Source organism: Centropristis striata, chromosome 1, assembly GCF_030273125.1.
Source record: "Centropristis striata isolate RG_2023a ecotype Rhode Island chromosome 1, C.striata_1.0, whole genome shotgun sequence".
In the NCBI taxonomy this organism is placed as follows: domain Eukaryota; kingdom Metazoa; phylum Chordata; class Actinopteri; order Perciformes; family Serranidae; genus Centropristis; species Centropristis striata.
Window position 1 is genome coordinate 576,359 of NC_081517.1, and position 25,000 is coordinate 601,358.

At 40.8% G+C, this 25,000-nt stretch overlaps 1 protein-coding gene across 1 annotated transcript; it reads left to right on the forward strand.

The window, feature by feature from the left end:
* Nucleotides 1-6,849: 6,849 nt before the first annotated feature.
* Nucleotides 6,850-19,717, forward strand: epn3b (epsin 3b). The gene is made up of 11 exons (XM_059335493.1): nucleotides 6,850-6,989; nucleotides 7,593-7,751; nucleotides 10,313-10,396; nucleotides 11,646-11,964; nucleotides 12,736-12,854; nucleotides 14,307-14,393; nucleotides 17,157-17,280; nucleotides 17,354-17,518; nucleotides 17,634-17,729; nucleotides 18,470-18,751; nucleotides 19,425-19,717. Exons 1-11 carry the CDS (start codon nucleotides 6,921-6,923, stop codon nucleotides 19,715-19,717), a joined length of 1,797 nt encoding a protein of 598 aa, XP_059191476.1. The 5' UTR covers nucleotides 6,850-6,920.
* Nucleotides 19,718-25,000: the final 5,283 nt, after the last annotated feature.

The following is a 25,000-nucleotide window of genomic DNA, read 5'->3' on the forward strand; positions in this document are numbered from 1 at the left end:
ATGTCTCGTTTTGTCAGTCCAAAGCCCAAAGATATTCATATTTATATGATAGAAAACAGAGATAATCAGGAAATCCACATTTTAGAGACTAAAAAACGCATTTTCTGTCATTTTTGCATGAACATTTTTCTTTAGAACAACTTTTTTATGTCTTATTATGTGATGAATTGTTGTTTTGCTGTGGCTCAGCTCATAGAGAAGTTGTGTAACTGTTGCAGCTCTAGCTGGATTCCCAACAGGACACATTACATTACATTACATTACATTACATGGAAGAAGATGATAGTTAGTTAGTCACGTCCCAATGTTGGAAACATCTACTCCAGTACAACTTTGAGATACTAAATAGAAATACTCAAGCATGTACATGTGTAATACCTCAGGAATGTTATAGATTAAACTATATGAAGAAGTTAAACTGATCTCCATGTCATCCTTATATTTTTCATACACAATAAATCATAGAACCAAAGTGTGGATTTGTGAGGGTTAGATAAAGGGATAGAAAGGGCAATAGTTTCTAACACCAAACATCCTTTGGTAACCTGTGTGTGTGTGTGTGTGTGTGTGTGTGTGTGTGTGTGTGTGTGTGTGTGTGTGTGTGTGTGTGTGTGTGTGTGTGTGTGAGCTGAAGATGATTTTGCAGAAAGGTGATACTGTTTGAAGTTGCTGAGCTTCACTTTCTTCTTTATGCCCTTCATCGTCTCTCTCTCTGAGGCTCGTCCTCTCAGAGAGCCTGTCTGTCTGTCTGTCTGTCTGTCTGTCTGTCTGTCTGTCTGTCTGTCTGTCTGTCTGTCTGTCTGTCCTCCTGTCTGCCTGTCTGTCTGTCTCTGTCTGTCTGTCTGTCTGTCTGTCTCTGTCTGTCTCTGTCTGTCTGTCTCTGTCTGTCTGTCTGTCTGTCTCTCTGTCTGTCTGTCTGTCTGTCTGTCTGTCTGCCTGTCTCTGTCTGTCTGTCTGTCTGTCTGTCTGTCTGTCTGTCTCTCTGTCTCTCTGTCTGTCTGTCTGTCTGTCTGTCTGTCTCTCTGTCTCTCTGTCTGTCTGTCTCTGTCTGTCTGTCTGTCTGTCTGTGTCTGTCTGTCTGTCTGTCTGTCTGTGTCTGTCTGTCTGTCTGTCTGTCTGTCTGTCTGTCTGTCTGTCTCTGTCTGTCTGTCTGTCTGTCTGTCTCTGTCTGTCTGTCTCTCTGTCTGTCTGTCTGTCTGTCTGTCTGTCTGTCTGTCTGTGTCTGTCTGTCTGTCTCTGTCTGTCTGTCTGTCTATCTCTGTCTGTCTGTCTGTGTCTGTCTGTCTGTCTGTCTGTCTGTCTGTCTCTCTGTCTGTCTGTCTGTCTGTCTGTCTGTCTGTCTGTCTGTCTGTCTATCTGTCTGTCTGCCTGCCTGTCTGTGTCCTGCTGTGAGCTTCTCAGTTGTTTCTGCTGATGTTAGCTCTTGGGCAGGATGAGGATGAGGATGAGGATGAGGCGTCCTGTTACGTCCTGTGAAATGTTTCAGTGTTTCAGTGTTTGTAGTGTAGCAGCAGTGGACAGTGACATTAAAGTGAAAACAATTAAAACATAAAGCACGGAGCCTTTAAACAGTCAGTAATTGTTAGATATAATTATGAGTCATCATGATTATTTCAGGGCCAGTCTGGTAATAGGAGCCACTGCATGATTGGCTTCCTGAACAGGTTTACTGCTCACAAACAGTTTATTTTGATTCTATTTTGTTGCTTCATAATGCAGCTGCATAGTGTGAACATATGACCTAATAAGATGTTCTTAAACGATTACAGGGCTATAAATGTGTAGCTTTCCAGAGGATTTTCTCTTAATTTCCAGCAGCATGAACAAAAAACAGATCTGAGACGCAGCAGCACTTTTAAATTCTAGTCTAAGCTGCAAAATGTTGCTAAAAACAACAGCAGGAAAATAAAAGTGATCCTGCGAGCAGAGGGAAAGGCTTCACCAGGCTGTGCTTTGTCTCATAATCCCAATGTGGCATAAAAAAATGAAAATGAAATGAAATATGCCAGATTATAACATCATTGCATAACCATCACTTCACAATGGCATTTAGTCTTATTCTCCCTATTCTTGTTATTAGTCACTATTATTATTAGATCATCAAATACAAATATACTGCATACTTTATGAAATATTCTTTGTGTCATTCTATTATCTAGTTATTTGTTAAACAAATAAGTTTTATCACAGTATTCAACCCATTTAGAGAGATTTCTTTATACTTTATCTAGACGTTTTAGCCCAACATGACATAAGACAAAATTCTATGTCAAGATTAACCTGGTTAAAATAATCCACAATATTATTTCAATAAATAATATAATATGCTTCAAAGTCTTAAAAAAGAATTAAAATATACATCAAATTTCCATCAAAAATCTATTTTCCATGTTTTTCTTCATAATAACCAAAATCATTATGAATAAAACCATGTTAAATGTCTCTTAAATTAAACTCTTATCAGATATTTTATTTGTTATCATTATATTTGTCCAAACAAATGGACCTTTAGTTGTACCAGGCATTAAAATTAACAAGAAATTAAGGAAAACAAGGATGGTCTAATAATTTTTCCACAACTGTATGTACCAATGTGTAATCAATATCGATATGTGTGAGTTTAAAAACATCCAATAAAGATACATTTGACACAAAGCTTTTACATCAAAACATGTATAAACAGACATTTCTTCATTAGAGACTGTTTTATGTCTCTGTGGGTCAGATCAGAGTCGGCAAGATGTCAGATGGTGTAACCTCAAAAGAATGATAAATATTAAATACTTTATCCACCTACAGTGTATTTAACATGTAATAATCATCATAACATGACATCAAATGGCATTTTTTTAAAAAGTATTTCTACATTTACACATTTTGTCAATATTGAGCAGAACATATTCAAAAACAAAGTTTTGACAAATTATGTTCAAATTTGTTGTATATCATGGATTGTATTTTCTTTCTCATTTTAGTTCTCATTTATTTCCCTGTATATAATCAGAGTTTTATGGGAAAAAAGTACCTGGTTTCACTAACTGACCCTGGTTAGATTAGTCATTGACCCAGATATTGGTGGAGGAACCTTCTGATCAAATGTTGGACTCTTTGTAGTTGTGTCTTACAGAAAAAAACTTTTTTTTTAAATGAGAAAAAACTGCATTGAAATTCATACAGTATTTCTTCCATACTGTAGCAACTGATGAGAGAGACAAAGACAAGTGTGTAAAGTATGTCAGGTTTAGTGTTGTTGTTCAGATGAAGCCTGAGGCTCAGTACAGGGATCAGAACTCAGCAGCTCCTCTCTGAGAATGATCCGTGTTCAGTTCTGTTCAGTGAGGTGATGATGATGATGATGATGATGATGATGATGGAGAGTTTAGTGAGGTCACCTGAGTTCAGCTGCTGGTTTAGAGAGTAAAGTGTGTTGTGTGTCAGTGGAGGAACAGGGAGAAACATCACAGGAACCTTAATGATCCATTCCCTCGCGTCCTCTCAAATATGAGTTCGGAAGAGGAAAATGGGTTGTGTGTGTGTGTGTGTGTGTGTGTGTGTGTGTGTGTGTGTTGGCCTGAATAAATTAAGCTGCCAAGAAGCTTCATCAGACACCTGAGTGCCAGAGCTTTAGTATGACCTACTTCCTGAACGGACCGATGGTGAGCCGCTCATTCTGTCTCAGTCAGTGTTTTCATATCTGTTTTCATATCAAAGACATAAACCAGCGAGCAGCCGTTGACCTGACTTGTTGTTGTTGTGGATGCTGTTTGTGTTCTCCAGTTCTTCTAAGGTCAAAGCTTCTACTTGTACAAGACTTTTTGCTCAGTAACCTGTTAGACATCAGCACGTTAGCATGATCAGAAACCATGCAGTCAGATCCTTTACTGAACCGTCCTCTGGTGTTAGGGTCGCCACCGACCCCTTTTAGGTTTTAAATGCATAAGAATACCACACATCTTTATCTTATTGCATCAAGGCTTTTTGACTTTGTTAGGAACTTCTATTTAAACAAAATAAAACTATAAAATTCCCTGGCAAAAATGATAATGTTTGTGTTGTTTCAGTCATCCAGTGGCAGTCTGTACATTCCAAACAGCAGCTGCTAACAGATCATTCTGCAGACTTTTAATACTGCCAGCTTGCTAAAATGCAAATGATTATAGTTGTAGCCCAAAAATCCATAGTGACGTTTTACTTCCCAAAGCACTGACCTGTTGTTGCAGACATTACTGAGGCTCAGATAGCCAATCAGCGGGTTATGCTATCTATATCTATCTATATCTATCTATATGATATCTATATCTATATCTATCTATTTCTATATCTATCTATACATCAGAAGAAAACTATGGTGTCACACCTGCTCACATCTAAAGACAGAGTTTAGAGTTTCTAGTCCCAGCCGAGTCTCACACTGAGGTTTTAGACAGACTGTCACTATTTACAAGACTACAACTAGATTCTTTTAGCATCTTTTCCCATCATGCTCTTAGTAAAAACCTACTAAAGGAGGAGAAGCAGCTTCTGGCTCCAGCTGCTCTAGTGTGTGTTGTGGAAAAAAAGAAAACAAAAAAAGAGGAGAAGAAACCACAAAATGCCCTCACAAAGCTGAAAAAGAGTTTCTGTTTTTAACACATGAAAAGTTGACTATTTAACAGTAAAATATATAAGGAAGAATAAAAGAAAGGAAAATGTAGAAATGAATTCATGATAAACATTTATGTCCTATTTAATTATAATTTATTTAATTGAATAATTATATGTACCAGCTCTATCAACTTTTATTTAGTTAATCATACATTAATCATTTATTACTTATTTATGTAGGCTAAATATTTATTGATACATTTTAACTGGGTCTGACTGACCAAAAATCTAAGTATATGACATCACTATATTTTTTATGTAGGACTGAGCTTACTAACATTATTGTGATGTTACTTTTCCTGTGGAAGTGGTTTTACTGGTTTTACTGGTTTTACTGGTTTTACTGGCCGGTCTGGAACCAGGACCTTTCCCCGCTCATCTATTGGTTGGTGACGTGTTTGATATGATCAAACCCAAGACTAGTTAAAGACTGATATGAAACAGATTACTACCTTACACGTAACCATGGAGATGACAGACTGCAGTAAAACTCTAGATTTACTAAAGACCTTCAGTTTTTATTCTGGGACTGGGGACATCTGTTGGTGTAAGCCCAGTATTAGGGACTTTGCTACTTATATTATTATTATTAGGGCCTCAGGGCAATCTCCCCAGCACTGGTCCCATACAGCAATATCTGTAGGGACCAGTGCTGCACTACTGTTATACTGTGGATTTCTTCTTCTTCCTCTTCCGGACGCAATTTCGTCCCGCTACTAGTCCTACAACTTAAAGAGTTGCAGGACAAATTATATATCAAAACGTGCGGTTTGATCGGGATCGGTGTGCTATTACTTTTCTCTACAGAATACGAATTTTTTGCGACGTAAGTCGCGAAAAACTGCTCAAAATTTTGCATTGAAGTGAATGGGACGGCCGACAAAAAATGAGCGAAAAAGAACAATCATTGTAGATTTTTAAACGTCTACTTCTCCGGCATAATTTCACCTAGAGACTCCATTTAAACTTTAAACAGTAGACACAAGTCTTGTGTATCGGTGTATTAATCCACGTTTCGATAGGTCATATAGTTTTTTATCAATCCCTGTTCAATGACCAGGATCATTTTTGGAGAAATTCTGAGATTATAATGGGTGTGTATTGCACGGAATGTTCGTGTCACAGTGTGTGACATCATCGCCAGAGTGTAGAGGGAGAGAAAAAACTGTCAAAAAATAAATTTGAAAACTGCGCTCCAGGCCGCAAATTCCACTCTACAGAAATAATTTATACATAGAAACGTAGGAAAATTAGTCTTCTCCCTCACAATCCTCTGGTAAAGCTGTCAGAGTTATAGTTTGGGCGTAGGACGCACAGATGATGCACCAACACCACCAACAGCCTCATTGGCTCCCATATTAAAAACGCAGGGAGATTTCGGCAAAAGGGAGATGGAACAGTTTTTTTAGATCGCTCTAACAAAGCTATTTTTTCATTTTCCTTAAAAAAAAAACATATGTAGACGTTCAGGAAGAACTCAGGACGCTCAAAGTGAAGTCGGATCAATGATAGGTATTATGGTTTTGCCAAAAATGCTTTCTGTTCGAGGCCAGAAATTTCACTCTGTCCACCTCTGGCTGCTGTCACTCTGCCAGAAGATTCCACAGCTGTTAATTCTGTTGATTGCTCTGCTCTGATTGGTCGACCCCAACGCTTTGATGCTTTGATGTGATTACAGTTACAGATACACACACACACACACACATTTTGAGGTTAAAGGTCATAGGTTGCTGTATAAATAAATACTTGAAGAGGAATGCTTGTTGTAGGTGTGCTCCTTGTATATTATATAGTATCATAACATTACTAGTATTAATTGTTTGAAATCTCTGAAGAATCTCATCATAGTGTACACACACCGGCAGTAGCCCCCGTGGCCCTTTCAAAATTTCCCCAGAGGAAATTTTCTAGTTATTAATATAATATTATTATAGTGATGGTGTTATTCAGTCATGTGTTGTCTCTTCTCTCTCTTCAGGGGCGTCCTGTAACTCCTGACAGAGAAGAGGAGCCTTCATCGCCATAGCCACCTCCTCTCTCCTCTCCTCTCCTCTCCTCTCCTCTCTCCTCTCCTCTCCTCTCCTCTCCTCTCCTCTCCTCTCCTCTCCTCTCCTCTCCTCCTCTCCTCCTCTCCTCTCCTCTCCTCTCTCCTCTCCTCTCCTCTCCTCTCCTCCTCTCCTCTCCTCTCCTCTCCTCCTCCAGTCCTCCTCTCACCTCCTCTTTTCACCTGTTGAGGGTTTTTTTCTACACTGTGGATCCCTCCATCACCTGTCACCATGACAACCTCCGCCCTGCGCCGGCAGGTGAAGAATATTGTGCACAACTATTCAGAAGCAGAGATCAAGGTATTATTGATAAATATTGATATGATAATCAGCAGCAGCTTGTTGTTGCTAGACTCTGAGGGAAGGTAAACAGTCATAGCCAATCAGAACACAGCATTTCTCCACTGCTTCTTATTCTTAACTTTTCTGTTATAAATGTGTTTTGACACTTTTTAATGATGCTGTTAATCTGGAAGAGAAAGAGCATCATACAGGAGCATCTCAATAAATTAATAAACATCATGCAAAAGTCCATTTCCAGTTCAAGTCAAACAGCTCCAATCAGGTATTGAGTCATATAGATGACATACTCTTCAGAGGAAACATTTACATATTAAACATACTTTTTAAAATTGGTCTTTTGTAATAATACATTTTTTGAGACACTGAATTTAGGTCTTCATTAAATGTTAGCCATAATCATTATAATTAGAAGAAATTAAATGAAGTAAGACATGAAATGTTTCATTGTGTGTGTAATGGATCTATATAATGTGTTATTTCTACTTTTTGAATGTAATTACTGGCCTAATTAAACTTTCTATGATATTCTAATGTATTGAGATGCTCCTGTACATGACAGTATAAATAACCGGCTGTAATGTTTCTGCTGGTGGTGTTTAGGTGCGTGAGGCCACGTCCAACGACCCCTGGGGTCCGTCCTCCTCGCTCATGTCAGAGATCGCTGACTTGACCTTCAACGTGGTGGCGTTTGCTGAAGTGATGGGCATGGTGTGGAAACGCCTCAACGACAGCGGCAAGAACTGGAGACACGTCTACAAGGTTCATCAAACTGTTCTGTTCAGGATAAATCATCTCTGGATATGTTTCTGTCTGTCTCTGCCAGCATCTCTGCACCTTTTCCTTTATGGAACGTTCTTCTCTCAGGATGATGTTTGTGGTTCAGAGTCAACACACTACTGGTCAAAAGTTTTAGAACACACCAAGTTTTCCAGAATTTAATTGAAAATGATGCAGTTTAATGTCTCAGTGTACTCTGAAATTAATGCACATTTGCAACATTTAAATTTCTTTATTGAGCATGATAGTGTTTTGAAAGTAAAAAAAAAAGATTCAAAATCACATTTTATGTTGGACTAAAGGACTAAAAAAAGACACAAAATGACCAAAAAAAGCCACAAAATGACCAAAAAAAAGACACCAAAAGTCACAAAATGACTAAAAAAAGACACTAAAAGTCACAAAATGACTTACAAAGACATGAAAAGAATTCAAAAATGGACAAAATAGCCCAAGACTCCATAGAGTTAAGTTGTTAACCCATTTCTTGTTCCCTGAAAAAGGCCTACTTGTATAATTCTGAAATGTACATTATTTTCCAGTTTTGGTTAAGCTTACCTTTTTTTATTTACCTCTGTTAGTTCACCACTTACCTTTGGACCCTTTCAAGCTGTTCATTTGACTTGAACTGCTTGAATTTCAATAAAAAAATTTTAAAAATTGGGGTGTTCTAAAACTTTTGACCGGTAGTGTATCTAGGATAGGAAACATTCTGGTGCTAATCCTCTGACTTTTACTGTCAAATATCTCAGCATACATCTTGGTTCCATCTACAAATTTCTATCTGCATTTTGAAGATCCACATGAGAAAAGTTTGAGAAAAATTTGATAAAACTTCTGTAAATGCTTATACAAGTTTCTACGCTTGCTTGAGGTGGATTGATTCTTTTTTTTTAAACATAGTTTTTGCACAAAACGGGAAATTGAAATGATTTTTCCAAATAAGTTTTTGACGTGTTGAACATTATCAACACAGTACCACAAATTACAGCACACAGCCACGAATCACAGCTGGTGTTTCAGGGCACTAAACATAGCACACATGTCATCATCGGTCGTGAAAAAAGACTGCAGTTTCTGTGGATTAATGTTGTAAAACCAGTGAAATAAGTTTAGGGCAAAAGATGACTGTTAAGGCGCTATAAAAGACAGTTTAAACAGTAAATAAAAGTGCATAAATGCTGGAAATTAGCTAGTTACAAGGGTCATGTGACTGCCGCAAGTTACGTAAAAAAGCGTAAGTTGCGTTAAAAAACTTGATTCATGTAACTTAAGTAAACAATGTAACTTAAGTAAAAATGGTTTTCTTTAGTTTTCCCTCTCTCCTGGGTCAGTCTGGTGCTTGTTTGACCCGTCCATCACGCTACAAACAATTATGGACGGTGAAATTTATAAATATAGCTCCTTTTCCTATACACACAACCTCTACTGATGTTTTATACCGACAGGCTGCCTGAAAACTTCTCTCCGTTGGATTAGCAACCTCTTGTTTGTTGTTGTTTATTTCTCTCTCACATAATCTCTTCTTCTTCTCCTGTTTACTGACGGATTAGCCTACTGCCACACATTACACTGCCATCTACTGACCAAAGTACGTTCATGCAGCTTTGTTTATTGGCACTAAACCAGTCGATGGTTTTGCCTGAATTAGCATTTTCTTGAATTTAAAAATTTTGCTTCAAAATTTGCTTAGACTTTAATGGAAACATGTTCTATACATGTATATACTCTGTGTATTGGCTCAACATTGGGTCCAGATATTCATCTGCAATGTCTCTCACTGACTTTTCCTCTTTGGCCACTATGAGGTTAACTTTGTATTCCTTATGATGTTCTTATCAACCTTAACTGTACTATGTGATTAGTGCTAATTAACCAGGGGTACTTCCCATTATTCCAGCAGCCCATTCATCTTTAACCCCAATAGTCCCACAAATGTCCCATTGGACTGAAAGCCCATTTGTCATCAGCATTCATGTTTTATTTAGCTTCAGTCCGGGACACAGAGCTGCTAGCTGCTAGCTGGGCTCTACACTCTTAGTCTGGTTATACCATTCATCCTTCTAATTGCACGTTGTTAGTGTGGCTCCGTCTAGTTTTACTTCAATTATGGAGCGTGAGGATGTAGTTGACGTGTGTCTTAAGCCGAAAAAATCCCACCGTTTCTTTCTTTTGGTTTATTGAAAACCTTTCGTTTGAGCATTACAAACAATAAACTGCAGCAATCCAAAAAATAATAATTATCATGAGCACGGTCATAAACTAGTGTGCTCTCCTCGTCTCCATAATCTGAATTAAAACAAAGTAAGCAATTATGACGTTACACACATCTCAGCCAATAAGAAGAGTGCAATTACTACGAACCAATAGGCATTCCTACAACCTCAATAAAGAACTATGAACTATTAATCAAATCTGAATTATTTATCAGCTTCTCTACAATGTACAAAATGGCTCTAACACACGTATTCTTATCCAGTAGATGTAGTTCATGATATTTGTGTATTTGTACTATCAGTGTGGTAATCAGTATGTGCCTCCAGGCGCTGACTCTGCTGGATTACCTGCTGAAGACGGGATCAGAGCGAGTGGCCCAGCAGTGCCGAGAGAACGCCTTCACTGTTCAGGTAACACCAGGTGAACCTCAGCGATCTGAACCTCAGGAAACAAGTTGCTCTGTTGCTTATTGATCATTTGGATTGTCATCAGTTGTTACCTTGGCAACAACTACCTTTCCCATATTTAAAAAAAGAAAACGCTATGGTTCACTACATGCAATTCAACAAGTCAAAGAATACTTGTTTTCTGTTTTTTTTGTCTTGAGTAAAATTGCAGAAAAGTATTATTTGTATGCCTGGAATATATACAAATACAGGCATAAACATTTTCAAAAACACTGAAAAAATGTAAATTTTCCTAATATACTCTAGCCTGGCTAACACCAGACTATTCTCAAATGAGGTCTAGTCTGGCAACGAGCAATGGATTTCTCCGTAGAGGAGGCGTGGTTTATGATCCTCCAGAGCCGTTTATTGGGCGCTTAGAATGTCTATCAAAGCGTCTGTAGGTAGCTCTTAGCCAATCAGATCAGTTATACCAGATGACGTAGTAGAGCAACAGAGATGGATGTTTGTTGTGTGTGTGTCTGTGAGAGAGTGTTGCTGCTGCTTTGCTTCTCCAGTTCTCGCTTTCTGCAAGATTATTTATTTTCACGCTTTATTCCCCCTCATGTCATTCAGCCACACATCCACTGATTTTATGGGCAATAAACAAGCTGCTGGGGGTCTCTGGGGGCTCCGCTGTCCGCGGTAGCGGGGCTATTAGCCGCTAGCGGCTATTAGCGGCTATTAGCTATTAGCCGCTAGCGGCGCTAATAGCCGCTAGTGACACTAATAGCCCCGCTACCATAACGCCGGTGATCTCAGCGGAGCCCCCAGAGACCTTTCGCCTTTCAACTTTGGCTCTAAACTATTTAAAACACCATCTACAGCTAAAGAGAGTTTCGCGTCTGCAGCAGCCATGTTGGATCCAGAAAACTACAAGCTTCCAAGTGCCGAGTAGTACGCGTCATCGTCTTGCCGTCCCTCCCCGCTCTGTGATTGGATCCCTAAAACAGGGCTAGGAATCCTTCCTGGATTCCAGACCCTTTCACAGTTCGAAATTAAATTCGAGCGTGCAAGGCAGTCTGGGTATACCCAGGCTAAATATACTCTAAAATGTTTTTCTTTTCTGATCAAAGTGGGATATCTTTTCATTCCTGAGGATCAAATTATTGAGGTTTCCTGCTACTTTTTCACCACAAATTGAATTTTAGATTTGTTAAAGTTTCTTTGGATCTCTAAAAGCTCTTCAAAGTGTTTTGTCTCTGTGTCCCAGACGCTGCGTGACTTCCAGTACGTGGACCGTGACGGCAGGGATCAGGGCGCCAACGTGAGGGAGAAAGCCCGCCAGCTGGTGTGTCTCCTCCGGGACGAGGAGCGCCTCCGCCAGGAGAGGAGTCAAGCCCTGAAGACCAAGGAGCGCATGGCCGGGGGAGGCAGCGGAGGAGGAGGAGGAGGTGGGGGAGGAGGGGGAGGCGTGTACGGAGGGATCCCCCCCTCCTACCACCCCGGCAGGAGGACCAGCCAGCCCAGCATGGCCGTGCTGTACGGGGAGGAGTTCAGCCGCTCCAGAGGATCCCCGTCCTCCTTCAACTGTTAGTAAAACCTGCAGGATTCCTCATGTTTCTGTTTCTGTATCACGTTCCACTGAGAGGGAGGGGTTTTAGAAAACAGAAGCATGACTCAACAGTCAGAGTCAACTAAAAAAAGGACAATTTTGGGTCTGACTGCTAAACATTGAGCTAAAATTTGTTATAATCACACTGTTAAAAAATAATCAATTTAATTTATAGTAAAATACCGGCAGCTTTGGTTGCCAGAACTTCACCATAAAAAATACATTGAGTGGGTTTTCTACTGTAAATTTAAATGTAAATATCAGCAAAAACTGTAATTTAGACTATTACTATACTACTACTACTACTATATTATGTACTATATATGTACTATATTATATTAACATTATTTTTAGGGTAATTGTGTCATTCATTCACACATCATGGTATTTATCTATTAACTTTACATGAGTATGTTATATTTTTACAGCAAAATTGTGTGTTTCCTACAGTTTATCATAGTAAAAGTAAAAGTTTTGTGCTATTCTTTGATTTATGGTAATTCAAATAATAATAAAAAATACATACATTAATTCAGGCTGATCCCTAATGAAATGCATTTAGAGCTGTAGCACTTTGGACCATCCACCACATAGATTATCAATATATCATAGATTATCAATACTGCAGCCTGGAAAGATTCAAATCACCCCCATGCTTCCTGCTCCCCCCACATCTCTCTGACCACCCTTCACTGCTTCCTTCCTCACTCAACTCCTTCCCTTGTTCCTTCCCTTGTTCCCTCTGCAGCCTCGTCCTCGTCTCCTCGCGCTGCCTCCGACCTGGAGCAGGCTCGCCCTCAGACCAGCGGGGAGGAGGAGCTGCAGCTGCAGCTGGCTCTGGCCATGAGCAGGGAGGAGAGCCAGAAGGTACAACAGCACAACAAGTTATCATCTCCACACACACAAACACACACAAACACACACTCTTCTCCTCCCTCCAGTCACATATTGCCTCTTGATGATTCCAATAATGAAACTTTAGTTTGAACATTGTGAACATTGGCCCCCCTCCATGTAGCTAGCCCCTCCTTCCCTGTTACCATGGAGACGGATGAAGACACACAGCCACAGATAGCTTGAAGCCAGAAGGAGCAGGTAGTAAAAAACACAGAGACACAGAGACTCAGAGACACAGAGAGACAGAGACACAGACACAGAGACACAGAGAGACAGAGACACAGAGAGACAGAGACACAGAGAGACAGACACAGAGACACAGAGAGACAGAGACACAGAGAGACAGAGAGACAGAGAGACAGACACAGAGACACAGAGAGACAGAGACACAGAGAGACAGACACAGAGACACGGAGAGACAGACACAGAGACACAGAGAGACAGAGACACAGAGAGACAGACACAGAGACACAGAGAGACAGACACAGAGACACAGAGAGACAGAGACACAGAGAGACAGAGAGACAGACACAGAGACACAGAGAGACAGAGACACAGAGAGACACAGAGACACAGAAACACAGACACACAGAGACTCAGAGACACAGAGACACAGAGACACAGAGACTCAGAGACACAGACACACAGAGACACAGAGACACAGAGACTCAGAGACACAGACACACAGAAACACAGAGACACAGAGAGACACAGAGACACAGACACACAGAGACTCAGAGACACAGAGACACAGAGAGACAGAGACACAGAGACAGAGACACAGAGAGACAGAAACACAGAGACACAGAGACACAGAGACACAGAGAGACAGAGACACAGAGACACAGAGACACAGAGAGACACAGAAACACAGAGACACAGAGACACAGAGAGACACAGAGAGACAGAGACACAGAGACACAGAGACACAGAGAGACAGAGACACAGAGACACAGAGAGACAGAGACACAGAGACACAGAGAGACAGAGAGACAGAGACTCAGCTCCCTGCTACCCATCCAGTGTCTCTAGTGTTTATTCCCCCTGTAGTGAGTGAAGCGGCTCTAGTGCTCCTCTGTGGAGGTCCGGTGGTTTCCTCCTCCTCAGCCAGCTGACTCCTCTCCAGGAGCTCTGCTGGATCTCCTCCTGGCTCTGCATGCAGCTCTCTTTGTTTAAACTTCTGCATATTAAACATCATGTTGCATCTTCTCTCTCTTTGCTCCAAACCAGCTTCTGCTCTTTGTCCACTAAATATTTCAGCAGCAGAAACAGGCCACCAGCGCTGCCTGGGCTCTGCTGGGCCCAACCAAAGACTGTCTCACTACTGCTGGTGGTGTGTGTGTGTGTGTGTGTGTGCGTGTGTGCGTCCACCCTCATAGCTGTGGCGGTAATGTTGATGATGTCACAATGCCGCCTCTGCAGGAGCAGTGCTGTCGCCAAGGAGATGAGTCTCTGCTACAGAAGGCCCTGGATGAGAGCAGGAGAGAGAGTCAGTCAGGGACGCAGGAGGTGAGTTTAAAAACCTGCATGTGCCGAACAGTGTGTGTGTGTGTGTGTGTGTGTGTGTGTGTGTGTGTGTGTGTGTGTGTGTGTGTGTGTGTGTGTGTGTGTGTGTGCCTCATGAGGTGGGCGGGTGCGTTTGTAGGTGTTTTTCTGGCCGGCTTATAGAGAACGAGGTGGAGTTGACGGTGCTGTGGACTGGGACAGAGAGGGAAAGAGACAGAAAGCCAGATCAGCATAATGAGGGAGGTAGAGAGGGAACAGAAGAGCTGAGAGAGGAGAAGAGCTGCTGGATGATGATGTCTCTGTCTCCTCTAACCTTGAGCTCAGCGTGACATTTCTCCTTATCTCGTAGCACAGCAGCTCTTTACTCATTGGCCCGTCAACAAGCCAATCAGAGGCACCCGCTGCCTTATGTAAAGGTCCTCGTGGCGTGTAATTGGTCATATCTGACTGGTTTTTGTAGGAATCCTGGTGTTTTCAGGTGGCCCTCAGTAAGAGAGTGGGAAGAAAAGACGAGGGGAAAAACATCTCAATGTTCTCTGACTGACGTGATTTCTGACATATTCACAAGGTCACATATGAATCATCACACCTTTCATCTGAAGCTTTCATCTTCAATTTTAATGGGTGTAGCAAGTTTGAATTCTTAAAGATCCCCTTCTTATGTGGTTTAAAACATTTATACATTTATAATGTATACATCTAAAATACTGGGAGTGTCCCAGACTAACAGTTTCCATAGTTATATCTGCTTCTTGCTCATAGTCGACTGATTATCAGATCTGTTTTCTGCACATTTATCCCCAGTGTTAAAGCTTTATGTTGGAGAAGAGGTGGAGGTCATTAGGAGAGTTCTCAGAGCTACAAAGTGAGGACCGGATCACGTTTTAACATTTTCTGAGGATATTTTAGTGAAGTGAGGACATTTCAGCCGGTCCTCACTTCTTTAAAGGCTTGTTTGAGAGTTCAGACTTTGTTTTAGGGTTAAAGTTACAATTAGTTTATGTTAGAGTTAGAGTTGGACATTAAGTTGTGATTCTAAAGGTTAGGATAAGGAGCAGGGAATTTACTATTCCAATGAGGGTCCTCACAAAGATAGAAGTACAAGCATGTGTGTGTGTGTGTGTGTGTGTGTGTGTGTGTGTATGTCAGAAGAGACAGACGGCACTAGTTTCTGTGCTTTTCATGGTTGTAAATGAAACTTTTAGTCCTAATTTAATCCTCCAGTGCAGCAGCAGGAAGAAGACACCAGGCAGAATCTAGAGAGAGAATCTAGTAATATAGTGAGAGAGAATCAACACTTGCAGCCATCAGCTCTTTTGTGCCTCCTGCTGCTCATTTTAGCAGATAATTATTCATACATTTAAAAACGTGCTCGTCGTTTTAACCTTGACTTCTTGAAGAAAACCTTGTTTTTCTCACATGCCACCGCGGTGAATAATGAATACGGAAACAGAGAAACTTCTTGATTGTAACTCATGTGGAAACTCTCCTCCAGAAGGCTCAGAATGTATCAGTCAAGCTGCTGCTGATTAGAATATGAATAGCATATGAAGAGCTTTAATCGGGTCAACATGTAGTCCTTACTGTACTGTTAGCACACAGCATGTCACAGTGTTACAATGCTACACTGTTTTAAACTTGAACAGTAACAGAATGTGAACAGACTGCTCTGCTGTGAGATGTATATCCAGTCTCTGTGTGAGATGCTCTGCTGCAGCCTGAACACTGTTTCTGGATCACATCATGTCTTCTGGCTGCATTAGCTCATATTATCTCATCACCAACATGCAAACTATATCCAAACAAAAGATGCACCAAAGGTTTAGTATTAAACATCTGTGATAGCCAGTACTGACTTTATGGTGAATTAATCAGAATGGGCTAGTATTAGTTAATAACAGTTAAATAGTGTGCATAAATTCATGCTTAAAGGAAACAACATGGTTTTTAATACCAATCTTTGCCTGGTAAGGCCATAAAAACAGCAGTTTGACTTTATTAGACTGTTGTGTTGTGTTTGATCATCTATTATCAGTCATCTGTGTTGAGCCTGTTTCACCCTGGACAATAACTCCAGAGATTCAACTTGTCAGAGTTTCCAGAAGTTAAATTAAGAACTTTTTCAGCCAATAAAGAAACACAGAATCACTTTACTCTCACGAGATGTGGAACCAACTTTGGCTAATGCTAATGCTAATGCTAGTCTGGTTCATATAAAGTGCCGATATTGGCCAGAATCAAGTAACAGACACATATTTCCAATCATTGTCCTTTTTCGTGTTGTCTCTGTATAAATATGAGGTATATAAATCCTTTTCCACAGCAATGAATTTTTAAACCTCGAGAATATTAAACATTGGAATTGAAATGTGGAAAATAAATATTAAAATATCCTAGATAAATAAAACATAAATTAATAAACTACAACCAAAACAAATAAAATAGACTTTCAGGCTTTGTTAACAAAACATTGCAATGAGATAAACTATGTATCAATTATGTATTATATAATTTTATTATTAAAAATAAATAAACATATAAACAGCTGGAATGGCTGCTTGGTAAATGTATTTTTTGCCTGTCAAACATTTGCAGCTTTACTTTAAACACGACACAAAAAGCATAAAAAGCATGTAAACGACAATATATTGAGTCCAGAAAAAAACGATCATGTCCATTTTTATATATTGAACGATAAGTGGATATAGTGATTATGTTACCTGAGAATGTTTGGCCCAGATTAACAGGATGTTTGTCTCTCTGCAGTCGGCCATGTTGGACCTGGTGGATATTTTTGGCCCCTCGTCTGAGGCCCCCCCTCATCCTGCTGACCCCTGGAACTCCGCCCAGCCCTCGGCTGACGTGACCTCTGACCCCTGGGACTCTGTAGGTGAGTGGCTCGTCACAGACACACACTGCTGAGAGTGTGAGTAAATGCTTCACACTGAGTGTGTGTTTCACAGCCGTCCACTCCAGCACTCCTGTGATTGGCAGCCCTTGGAAGGCCCCGCCCCCTTCCTCCGAGGCGTCCAATCCCTGGGCTCCGTGTGGCAGCTCGGGCCCCTGGGAGACAGCGCCCGCCTCTTCCAGTCCTGTCAATCACGCCTGGGACAGCCCAACAGACCCAGGTACCTGCTAGAAACACCAAGCAGTAAAATACAGAGTAGTTTCAATATATGTAAAATAAATAAAAAGAAAGAAAGCACTGCACTCTTTATTAAAGTAATGTTTTGACTGAAGCAGGTGGTGATGGGACGGATCCGTTCGCTGCACAGGAAGAGGAGGAGCCTAAACAGGAAGTCCCTCAGGTGTCCTCCCCTCAACCTGCTAGCCCCACAGGTAGAACAACACACACAAGGACTGTGGATTCCACTGGACATTTAGATTTAACAGAAGCAAGTAAGAAGTCTCAACACTGACAGCTGGTGAAAAAGAAACAAACCCTGAGAGCATCAACAGACTGATACACACACAGAGTTACTGCAGACAAACAATCAGACAGACAGATTCACTCCAGAACACTTAGTATAACAATAGTATCTAGAGATCTGATACACACGGGACACATTGCTGCATTACCTTTGCAACACTTATTATATTACATTTTATATCATAGGATTATATAAAAAGGTTTATTTGACAGTATTTAAGTGGTTGAGTGAGACACTTGTTGTGTTTATCAGCCTGTGGGTGAGACATGAAACCATCTCCTACAGACAGGAGACACAGAGACGTTATAGTGGTTTCATCTCTTTAACCTTCTTTTTATAGTGAATCTCTTTGTCTCTTTGCAGCTGTTTTGCATTTCTTTGCAGTCATTTCTGTCTCTTAATAGTCATTTTGTCTCACTTTGTAATTGTTTTGGTCTTTTGTAGCTATTTTGTTTCTCTTTATGGTTGTTTTGTCTCTTTTCAAAGACACCAACTCTTTGCAGCTGTTTTGGTCTTCTTGTAGTCTTTTCCTGTCTGTTTGTAATTCTTTAACAGTCTCTTCCTGAATGTTTATTTCTCTTTGAGTGACAGTTTGTAAGTGAAGGTCCTTTCTGCATTAGAACCTGTGTGTGTCCTGTCCTGGTCCAGATGCTGAGCTGTTTGGGGTGAAGTCAGACTCTGACCCGTTTGCTGCCTCAGACCCGTTTGGGTCGGACCCCCCGGTGAGACCGCAGGTCAACGGCCGGGAGTCGTCCAGCCCGGAGATGTTCGACCTGTCCCGGCTCGCCCCCCCGCTCAGCGCCCCGCCCACCCGGGTGTGTCGGACCCCGGAGGCCTTCCTGGGCCCTACGGGGGCCTCGCTGGTCAACCTAGACGCCCTGATCCCCTCCAACCCCCCCAACAAGCTGCACAACAACCCCTTCCTCTCAGGTAACAACACCTACTGAAGAGCTGATTATTAAAGGAACACTCCACCATTTTTTCATATTAAAACATGTTATTCGGGTAAGTAAGACGAGTTGATACAGACCTCTTGCGTCTCAATGCGTGCACTCAATCGCCCTGGCGCGCGGCGCCACTTGGCTAGCACTTAGCTTAGCCCAGTTCATTCATTAGGATCCAAACAGATGGACAGTTAGAAGCCACCAAACTCCTCCATGTTTTCCCTATTTAAATAATAATAATATCAGTAATATCATCACTCCTGAGGGGAGAAGATTTTGCAGGAGTGATGATATTACTGCGCTGAGTCGAAATGCTCCCAAGTGCTATTCCGCCATACATTATAGTTCTCCTTTTTATCCGCTTAGAAAAGCGCCACGGTCGTTTAACTACTGGTGTAGCTGTATTTAAATAGGGAAAACGTGGAGGAGTTTGGTCTCTTCTAACTGTCCATCTGTTTGGATCCTAATGAATGAACTGGGCTAAGCTAAGTGCTAGCCAAGTGGCGCCGCGCGCCAGGACGATTGAGTGCACGCATTGAGACGCAAGAGGTCTGTATCAACTCGTCTTACTTACCCGAATAACATGTTTTAATATGAAAAAACGGTGGAGTGTTCCTTTAAATATGATAATGTTCCACTGACTGGTTGTGTCTCCTCAGGTGTCAGCGCTCCGTCCCCCACCAACCCCTTCCACCTGGACCAGCCTCGCCTCACCCTCAACCAGATGCGCCCGTCCTCTACCTCCCCCCTGCCCCCCCACATGCTGTCCTACAGCCCCTCCCTGCCCCTCCCCCTGCCCCACCAGCCCCCCATGCTGCCCTCCTCCCTCACACAGCCTCCCTCTGGACTCCTGGACCTCCCCTCCAACCTCCCTCAGCCCCTGCTGCCCCTTTCCCCTCGCCCGGCCCAGCGCAGCCAGTCTCAGACACACAGCCACAACCCCTTCCTCTGAGACCCCCCTCTGAGACTCTGAGACCTTCCTCTGAGACTCTGAGACCCCCCTCTGAGACTCTGAGACCCCCCAGCTGTTTCTGCAGAGAGACGACAACACGGACTCTTTTTGATGAATCTATGCCGACGACAGTGAGTTAATGAGCCTGAAGTGACTGATGGATCCTGGTCTGATGTCATTGTGCACACTTGAAGCAGATAAAACCCGACTGGATGTATTTGTGTCTGAAGACACATCAGCTGCTACGAAACCTGAACTCTTGAAGAAAAGCTCACACACACACACACACACACACACACACACACACATGCACTAACTAACTAACAGGGTGAATCTCAACAGTCCCTTCGATGCCTTTTCCCATCAGACAGACACTCTGAGCACCCTCTGACCACGGAGACACAACCCTTCCTGTTGCAGATCGGATGAAGCCACAAACTCTGCTGGTCCACGAGGTTCACCAGGATCTCACCGAGGTTCACCAGGATCTAACCGAGGTTCACCAGGATCTAACCGAGGTTCACCAGGATCTAACCGAGGTTCACCAGGATCTCACCGAGGTTCACCAGGATCTAACCGAGGTTCACCAGGATCTCACCGAGGTTCACCAGGATCTCGCCGAGGTTCACCAGGATCTAACCGAGGTTCACCAGGATCTAACCGAGGTTCACCAGGATCTAACCGAGGTTCACCAGGATCTCACCGCTGCTGCTTCACCGACCAAAGCATGAATGCATCCCACCCCCCCGACTCCAAACTATTTTATTCTGCTGAGCACCTGAGACCAGTTCCACAAATAAATCCTCTTTTTCTGATGAGTCAAATAGCATCTTGAGCTTTGTTGGCACAATTGAGTCAGTGGAGAAAAACCAGAAACCCCAAACTGTTCCTGTTAGATTCAAAGCAGCATTCAGCACTGTTCAAGAACTAATTGACTCAGGTGTTCCTAATAAAATGACCGTATCTATTTTGCCTTGTTACCTTGCAAGCTCATCTGGTCCTGAGTTAGTTATTTATCGTAGTGGCCCCAAAAGGATCCAGGTAGATTCAGAACCGGACTAAACCAGCCTAAGATAAACCTGACTGTGTGAATCTGGACCTAGACTGATGATGATTGTACCTGTTGGACCCGCGTGCCTGTCTGACCCACCATGGTCCCGCTGGTTCATATTATATAATATAAAGGAGGACCTCAGGGAGACCGCTCTGTCCCTCCTCCTTCAAATCCAACCTTAGTGAAAGGAAAAGCATTAGTCTACGACAGGGAAACATTGATTTATTTCAGATAGAACAGTGAGAGCTGACGGGTAATAATGAAGGAGGGAAGATGAATAGAAATAAGAGAAATGATGATTATTGATGATTATATATTATTGAGCAGTAGCTCCTCTCAGAACAAGAGACGTTTGGTCCTCACTGCACTGAACCTGGACCTGAATGTGAAATGCCTGCCTATAGATACACACAGGCCTAGTACATATGTATTTAACAGAACGATAGTATTATGAAATAATATACCAATAAATGAATGGTGTTTGCATTATAATTTGTGTGTGCTCATGTGATTGGTGAGTTTTTTTATTCGTTACAGTGAAAACACTGAATGTGGCGCAGTGCAGGAGTTTAGTCTACTTCTGCTAATGCTAGGCTACATGCTAGGCTACATGCTAGGCTACATGTTAGCATCCAGCACTAACAGATAACTTCCACAGGTATCAGCCTGGCTGCCGTGAAGAGAAAGTTGTATAACTTCACTTTAAGTCCTCTGTGTGCTTTAAACAAAGAGACTAGAGGTGAGACACAGAAAAGACAGTAAAACACAAAGTTCTCTGTTGTAAAACTTCTAAATTCTTCCCTCATCAACCAGAAACAAGAAAAGTTTTATTGATACTGTGGTTATGTGTTGCAGAGGAGTTGATGTGACTCATTGACCACTAGATGGTAGTGTTGAGCTAACCTGCAGGTTTATTCAGTCACCTGTGATTAATTTACACCTTAGATACAAAGAATCATTATTTTATGTCAGTTAATGAAGCAAAGCAGCAATCACCAGACTTCATGTTCTAGACATAGTCTGTATACAACACAACACTGTTATATTATATATTATATGTTATGTTATATTATTATTACTGCCTTGTGTTTTTGGTTTGTTTCTAATCCAGCTGAGCTCCACTCTGCCCTACAAAGACTAACTGCACTAACTACATTAACTTAAAATGAACTCCTTGATGTCTGTTTTATCTTGTGACAAAGTTTTAGATTTCACTTTTGCTTAATTTCAGAGAAATAATGATATCAAATTTGCAGTAATTACAAAATCCAACTCAAAACCAAAGCAGACCGCAGTAAGAACACTTAAAACAAAATCAATCTGAAAATGTTTATTCGCTGAAAATAACATATAAAAGCTGAAAGAAGACAACAACATTGTACTTACTGCACTCTTTTTTTTTTTTTTTGCATTACTATTAGAACCTTTTACAGCAATGCAAAGCAATTGTCATGATTTTTCAGCCTAAAAATGACATCATCAATACATGCAGAAGTAAATGTCACATCACCTGCAGACTGCAGACAGGTAAAGGATGAAGTCTGTGTTTTCTTTCTTGCAGGTAAGAAAAATACTTTCACATTTAGCCTTTCTTATGCAGGTATATCTGCATCAAAAACTGCCCTAAAATTATATATTAATCATATTTTTACATTTTTTAAAAGTTGAATATTTTAATGAACTTCAGTACTGATCATAACCACCAACTGTTCTTGATTTTTCTAATCTTATCCCTGTTTTATGGGGTTTTTCCCCTCTATGCTATGTGCTAATGATTAGCAACAACACTGATTGTGATGCATCAAACAGTGCAGAGCTGCATCACACAGCAGCAATAACTAGCAGAAACCAGGGAAATAACATGTATTTGCTCCAAAGGGCCAACATGAGAAAATGGCTCAATCATAAAATCATGGTGGAAAATCATAAAAACTACAATTTTGAAGCCAAGGCTCTAAGATTGGTATCTGATATAACAGAATGCCAGATTTTATGCTGTAACAGCCGATCCAAAAGTGTTTTTCATGTGTTTCAGTGTGCACATTTACTGAGTGTATACATATATTAATCTTTATATCAAACTAATAATTCAGTTTCTGAGATCATGTGAACTTGTAGTTTTCAGTAGAGCACTAAACTTGCTGTGGAGATTTATTTAGTGTTGATATGAAAGACGGAGGACTATTGTCATTCTGAGGTCTTGCTGCTGATAAAACATGGCATCTTCATCTTTTTTATTAAGAGTTATGAAGCGGCCGTGGCCTCATGTAGCCATCCTAAATAAAGTATAGAATAAAGTAATCTATCTATCTATCTATCTATCTATCTATCTATCTATCTCTCTATCTATCTATCTATCTATCTATCTATCTATCTATCTATCTATCTATCTATCTATCTTTCTATCTATCTATCTATCTATCTATCTATCTATCTATCTATCTATCTATCTATCTATCTATCTATCTATCTATCCTCCGCTGTCAGGAGACTGTGTGTGCCTTTGTTGCTGCACAAGATAAACTAAAACAACCACAGATTCGTAAAAGAAAAAAGAAAAAAAAAGAGTTAAATATGCATAATTCTTGAGGCGAAACTAAATGAATCAAGGAAATCCAATCATGGCTGTACTCACACGCTTCCCTTCTCTTTAATGTCTGGCGTTCCTGTCCAAACAGAATCAAGAGCAGGCTGATCACAGAGCGAAACAGCTGCAGATACAGTAACTCAACTCATGTGCACCTCTGATTCACAGCAGCTCCATGTGGTGTTGATTTGGTGAAGGAAGGACTGAATGATGGTGGGAACAGAGAATATTTTCTATTGCTAAAGAATATCAGAGACTCTGTGGAGCTGCAGTGAAAGGAGCTGGGCAAACTTTACCTCATCAATCAGAAACATCTGTGTGTTAGTTCATCATGCATGGCTGCATCTATTTATCTCTATTAGTTTTTAAAGAAAGTAACACAGAAATGTCCTCATGCTTGGCTTCTTCCATAAGAGTTCACCAGCATGGAGTCTTTCTTCTAACTACTTCTTTTAGCAGGTGTTTGTGTGCTGTTACATCTGTACAGTCGGGCCAAATGTCCTCTTGATCCCATTCATCACGCACTCAAGCATGACAGAATAATTCCTGCTCTGTTGGCCCCCTGGAGCTGTTGTTCCTGGAGCTGTTGTTCCTGGAGCTGTTGTTCCTGGAGCTGTTGTTCCTGGAGCTGTTGTTCCTGGAGCTGTTGTTCCTGGCCTGCAGTGAGCCCTTCGTCCAGTTTAAAGAAGCATTCGGAGCGATAAATGAAGCTTCGTCTGGTGAAGATGCTGCTGCAATGTGGGAACAATTATTCTCCAGCATAATCTCTGAACTACATCCTGTCTGAGTGGTGCCCTGATTAAGGAGGATTGTGTGTATTAAAATTCAGGACTTCATTAAAAACAACGCAGAAGTTAAGCAGCTTACTCTGCTCCAGGCTTTTAATTGCTCCTGAATCATTTTATTAGGACACAAATTAAAACGGATAAATAGGGATTTATATGATGATAATAGCATCTGTACTCTGGAGGTGCTATAGATCTAATGGGTTACAGAGTTTAGATATTTATTATTATAGATATATAGCTATAATAATAAATATAAAGCTGGTACAACAACAGTATTTCAGCCCATCCTGTTTTTCTGTCTGCTCACCAACACAAACCTCCCAAAAACCCTCACTGATCTGGTTCTGTGTTCAACACACAGAGCTGCCCTGTTATTATTATTATTATTATTATTATTATTATTATTATTATTATTATTATTATTATCATTATTATTATTATTATTGTTACATGTGATTAAATCTTACCAAACAAAGCAAGGAAAGACACAAAAATAGAACTCTTTATTTCAACGAGTCTTCATTCATACAGTCCCAAATCATTTGATGTTTACTATGAACATTACATCAGTGACATTAGCAGATCATTTTTCTCTCATTACACTGTAGTTGTCTTTCAAATTTGTGTTATTAATCCAGTACACTTTTTACTTTTTTGTATTTTTTTATTTTATTATATATTCTAATACTGCCACCCATACTGCCATAATACTTATTATGATCATTAATATAATTGTAATTGTTCTTGTCATTGTTAAATTATTATTATTTAGGTATGTGTATACAATAAGTCATAGAAAGAGAAAAATAATGCCTATATCATTAAGTAACTAAAATAAATAGAAATAAATGACA

What these genes read in the sequence shown, in the direction of transcription:
- epn3b (XM_059335493.1), top strand. Translation starts at nt 6,921, where the DNA reads ATGACAACCTCCGCCCTGCGCCGGCAGGTGAAGAATATTGTGCACAAC. An exon ending in GGACAGCCCAACAGACCCAG is followed by an intron (nt 17,519 to 17,633) that starts GTACCTGCTAGA and finishes TGACTGAAGCAG; the next exon opens with GTGGTGATGGGACGGATCCG. An exon ending in CAACAACCCCTTCCTCTCAG is followed by an intron (nt 18,752 to 19,424) that starts GTAACAACACCT and finishes GTGTCTCCTCAG; the next exon opens with GTGTCAGCGCTCCGTCCCCC.